At 41.1% G+C, this 5,554-nt stretch overlaps 1 protein-coding gene across 1 annotated transcript; it reads right to left on the bottom strand.

The window, feature by feature from the left end:
- Positions 1–873: 873 nt before the first annotated feature.
- Positions 874–4,467, bottom strand: LOC6639033 (mucin-2). The gene has a single exon (XM_002061992.3). It carries the CDS (start codon positions 4,426–4,428, stop codon positions 874–876), a length of 3,555 nt encoding a protein of 1,184 aa, XP_002062028.2. The 5' UTR covers positions 4,429–4,467.
- Positions 4,468–5,554: the final 1,087 nt, after the last annotated feature.

The raw sequence follows: 5,554 nt of genomic DNA, 5'->3' as shown, positions 1-5,554 counted from the left end.
CATTATTTCCTTTCGCTTTTTTTTTCTTCTTTTCTTGTCCTTGTTATGTTTTCCCCCTACTTGCCCGCAATCCGGCATCGGATCGGGCTCCCTCCACAAAAACCAAACCTAATTCCTTTGGCAATTGTGTGTGTTTGTCATGTGGCCAACCCCGAAATCTGATTAGGCGGAGGAGCAGAGTCGTCTTCCCTTCTCCAACTACAATAAATTGTTAGGAAACTTGTAAGCAAGATATAAGCATTTGTTGTGTTATGCAGTGGGTGTGTGTGTGTATGTGTGTGTGTGGGTGGGGGGTAAATTGCTTTTAGCCTGTTGCTAAAACATCGAAATGTCCTCAATCTGGCGTATAGCTGTTGTGGGTCTTCTTCGCCTTGTCGAGGGACAAAACAGTTAAGTGGTAAATTATCTTTGGGATTTCGACAAAAAAAAAAGACACCCAAACAGAAGAAAGAAAGAAAGGATTTACTTGTAATTGATACTCCTCAGGTAACACACACACACACACAGGCAATTGCAAAGCCTTAAAAGTGTAACTGAGTTACGCATTTGTGCATTTAGACAATTGATTTGGCAAGTGAGAAAAAAGACACGACCCAACCCAAAAAAAAAAAAGAAAAGTGGGCGAGGTGGCTAGAAACCTAATCGAAAACCACTAAAACGTTTCATGTTCCCCCCCCCTTGTTAACTTCTCCAGAGATTATCCCTCAGTCAAGAAACAGTCAAAATACATCCTTTTTTTGATCACGAAATAAAATATTAAACTCTTTGGCTTGCACTTTATTGAATGCGAATACATATATGTATTCTTTTAATTACAATTATACAACTTATTTTCGTTGCAATTGCTTTTTTTTTACTTTATTACTTTGATATTTAGCAGTTCTCATTAGCCGTTTCGGTACATTGTTGTAGTTGTTTATTGTAATATGTCCCCTCAATGCAATATACAGCATAGGGAATGGGATAATCGCATATTACATAGCGACTACAATCATTGGGATAGGGTAAAAATGTTCCCAAGGGATAACCACAACAAATATTTGGTGTATTAGGATGTAAGGTAGTTGAAGTCGGTTCAGGAGTTGTTGATTCAGTAGTAGAAGATTCAGTGGTGGAAGAAGGTTTAGAGGTCGTTGATTCCGTGGTGGAAGTAGTCGTTGATGAAGGTTCAGAAGTGGTTGACTCCGTGGTAGATTCTGTCGTAGAAATCTTTGTGGTAGAAGAGTCTGGGGTGGAAGAAGGTTCATGTGTACTTGATTCTGTGGTAGAAGAAGGTTCAGGAGTCGTTGATACTGTGGTGGAAGAGGGTTCAGGAGTGGTAGACTCGGTGGTAGATTCTGGCGTAGAAGACTTTGTGGTGGAAGACTCTGTGGTGGTTGAAGGTTCAGGAGTTGTTGATTCTGTAGTAGATTCGGTGGTAGAAGACTGTGTGGTAGAAGAAGGTTCAGGAGTCGTTGATTCCGTTGTAGAGTTCTCTGTAGTAGAAGTTGGTTTCTGAGTCGAAGACGACTCAGTGGTTCCAGTTGTTGAATCGGATGTGGTTGCTTTGGGACTACAGTTAGCTAATTCTGGATCCATGCATTTAAATTCAGTAGGACTGAATTCCAAACCTTCGGGACAATCAAAGCCAATTGGTATCGGGGACTGGCATTCGATGTATTTGCTACAGTTATTTGGATACGGTACCCAACTATATTCGGGTTTTCCGTAACAAATGCCACCACCTGAAGGTTCCTCAGTAGTTGTTGTTGGACTATCTGTTGTTGGACTAGGAGAACTTGTCGAGGTACCATCTGTAGAGCTCTCCGTGGTCTTCTCTGTAGTCTTAACTGTGGTACTCTCTGTAGAAGGTTCTAATGTGCTCTCTGTAGAAGACTGTGTAGTGATCTTTGTTGTGCTTTCAGTAGTGATTCTTGTAGTGCTCTCAGTAGTCCTAGGAGTTGTAGTTCCGTCTGTTGTGATCGGTCCTGCAGTTGTGGATGGTTTTCTGGTTGTTGTGACACTGCAACCAGCTATCTCAGCGTCAACACATTTGCCAAATTCCACACTAAATTCATCGCCTTCATCACATTCGCCGGAGACTGCTATGGGTCGATCACATTTAATATATTTCGTACAGTCATTGGGATAGGGCACTAATTGGCCATCTTCCGCATCATCACAAGGACCCTTCTGAGGTGGCGGTCTAGTCACAGCTGTTGTGCTCTCCTCGGGAGTTGTTGTCGATGCTGGCGTATTGGTAGTGGTTGATGTATAATCCCAACGACAAGCATCCGATGGCACATCCGGACCACACTTTTCTGTTATGGGATCGTAGTATTCACCACAATTGCAGACATCCATCATATAGATATAATCATCCACACAGCGTATAAACCACTGACAATTCTCCGGATAAGGGAAAGTGTCACGTGTGCTATTTGTGCACATTGTTGGTGCTGGTGTATAACCAGGTGTGAGTGTTGTAGTTGATTCACCCTTATCGCAATCGCTGTCTTCCCAAGAGGTACATTGCTGTAGCTCGGAACTATAATATGAATCATCTGGGCAATAGAAGGCAATGGGAATGGGTGAACGACAGACTATATATTTCTTGCAGTTATTGGGATAGGCCACCATATCATCAAGATCGTGATCGGAGCACACGCCTCCACTAGATGGAGCTGAAGTGGTTGTTGTTGCCAACTCTGTGGTGGTTGTGGGAGTAGGGGTGCTACCGCTTGTGGTGCTGGTTCTAGTTGCAGCCTCTGTGGTTGTTGTTACAGTGGTTGCGGGACTTGTTGTTGTATCTTGCTCCTTGCAAGCTGTAGGTGATACATCTGGACCACATTCCCCAGTCTTTGGATCATAGTATCCGGATATACATTTGGCCAAATACCAACGACCTTCACCCAAACAAATATAGTATTTTGTACAATCCTCGGGATATGGGAAAAATGTCGATAGCTCGGCATTTGCACACAACTCGTCTGGCCCCAAAGTAGTAGCCTTTGTTGTCGTTGTCGTTGTCGTTGGAGTAGGAGTAGGAGTGGTTGCAATTGTAGTTGTAGTACTTGGAGTTGTGGTGGTTGGTGTTGTTGTTTTTGGCGTGGTAGTGGTACGATCACCATAGCAATAAACATCATCTGGCTCATCGCAACACATGAAATCCGGATTGAAAAGCATCGAATTAGGACATTCACCTAATTTCACTTCGTGATTCTCACAATATAAAAACTGCGAGCAATTTCCCGCATATGGTATAAGTTGGTCATCATTTAAGTCCTTGCAAGCATCAGGATTGACATCAGGTGGCAAAGTAACTGGCGTCGATGTGGTTGTCGATGTTGAAGCCATCTCAGTTGTCGAAATCGACGTACTCTCTGTGGTCGCTGTACCCAGACTTGATGTTGACTCTGTGGTCTGACCGCTTGTCGACGTCGTGGGATAGGGCAAAGGCGTACAGTCCACGGCGCTGGGCGTATCGCAAATGTGAAGCCAAGTGTTAAATAATTTATCAGCTATACAGTAATCCAGGTAAGTGCAACCATTTTTGCATGTCAAATAACCTTGACAGTCATAATCATACTTATAGAATCCATTACCCAAAGACTGACAATAGTCATCGGCTATAAATTCCGGCGATGGGCCGCATACACCATCATCTTCAGTTGTGGTCGAGATTGCTGGAGTTGTGGTAGAGATGGGCGTTGTGCTCGTTGGTAAGGGTAATTCCTCACAATCACCCACAGAGTCGGGTGTATCGCATATTGACAAGAATTCATTAAAATATTTGTCATCTTCGCAATAATTTAATACCGGATAACCAGTGGTGCAATTAATATACGCATTACAGTCATATGGATAACGATAGACGGGTTGATCTTTGGCTAGACCACGGCAAAAGTCATCAGAAATGCCCGGCGGTGGAGGCGATGGATCCCAACTGCTGGTGCTTGATCCTGAACCACCGATAGTTGTTGTTGTCTCCCATTTGGGTGTGGTGATTGTCGTTATAGTCGGCGTAGTTGATCTTGGTGTGGTTGTTGTCGGTGTGTTTGTTATCGGTGTGGTGGTTGTTCTTGGTGTGGTTGTTTTGGGTGTAGTTGTTTTGGGTGCAGTTGTTGTAGTAGGAGTGGTTGTAATCTTCTCCGTAGTGGTCGATAGACCTACTGTTGTACCTTCTGTTACGATTTGAGTAGAACTTTCGGCATTATCAAATGTATAGAATATACATTCCATTCCTTGTGGAAAATTGCAATTTTTTGTTGTATTATCAAACCATAAATTCGCTGGACATCTCATTACCGTTGGATATAGACAATCGCAGACCAAATATTGTGTACAATTATCGGGATAGGGAACAAGACAACCATATTCTTTGCCCGCACACATGGCCTGATTCTCATAACGTTCCTCATTTTCGCAAGTATTATGACGCGGTTCCATTGAAGGATAAGCCTGAACTCCAACATAGATCACAACCAACCATAGCCAGGGCCATGGTGTACGCTGTAGAAAATTAACTAAATAAAAAAAAAAGAGGAAAGCTAACAAAGTCTAAAACAAATTTTTTTCGTCATTCGAATTTACCTTTCATTATGCCAACAACTATACTTGGCTCTTAAAGGTGAGCCTAAAAACTAAAACCATTCATCGTTCAATTCAAAATCTATTCGACTGTCTTCCGTTGGCGTCAATGATTCTACGTTGTGCGGTTAGATAGCACATTTCATTGACAGTCTTAGATTAGATTTTCTAAGAAATTCTATAAAATTAAATATTAATTGTAAATAAAGTGCTTAAATAAACTAACTAATATTTGTTATCAGTTAATGATTGATTGATTGATTATACGCATACACGCGCGGTATTTTTTTTTTGTCTACTATGTGGAAAGCTATTATATTTAAAGCAAAAGTCAATGTAAAGTTAGTTAGTTCATTGTAAAACTCGTATATCTCAATTCGATGCACTTGACATGAACTTTACATAGCGTTTCGGAAGTGTTTTTAACTGTCTGTCCATTTAATATTAGATTAATCAATTAGTTTTAAAGTTGTAGTCCGGAATCATAAAGGTGATTCCATGGTTTTATTATCATATATTTGTCAAAGCACTGAATCTGGTCACTTAACTTAGAGTTTGATTACCTGTAAATAATTTCCATCAAGTAGCCCAAAGCCAATTTGACTTCTTATATGGCTATTTCTTTAAAATTTGCTTAAACCAAAACATTTGATATTCCTGGTTGATATGTGTGTGTATGTTTGCATGTGTGCGTGTATGTGTGTGTGTGCATGCCTCTCGTTATTGCTTGTCGTTATTACACTTATTGCTGTTGTTGTTTTAATGAGACAACGTGACCTCGCTGAATGTTTCAGAAATTTATGAGCAGCACTCGACGCGTAAATTACAGCAAATAAAAGAGCAGAACAAAAAAAAACCGGGCAAAAGCATAAACATAGGATCGAGAGAGAGAGAGAGAGAGAGAAGAAGCAACTTTAATGCTCGAGAGCCATTAAAATTAAGCGACAAAACATGAGCTGCAAACAAAAATGACATAAAGGAACAA

Source organism: Drosophila willistoni (genome assembly GCF_018902025.1).
Source record: "Drosophila willistoni isolate 14030-0811.24 chromosome XR unlocalized genomic scaffold, UCI_dwil_1.1 Seg144, whole genome shotgun sequence".
Lineage (NCBI taxonomy): Eukaryota > Metazoa > Arthropoda > Insecta > Diptera > Drosophilidae > Drosophila > Drosophila willistoni.
This window is presented reverse-complemented; position numbering and strand designations above follow the sequence as displayed.

Excerpts from the sequence above, each read along its gene's own strand:
- LOC6639033 (XM_002061992.3), bottom strand. The coding sequence starts at position 4,428 with ATGGAACCGCGTCATAATACTTGCGAAAATGAGGAACGTTATGAGAAT.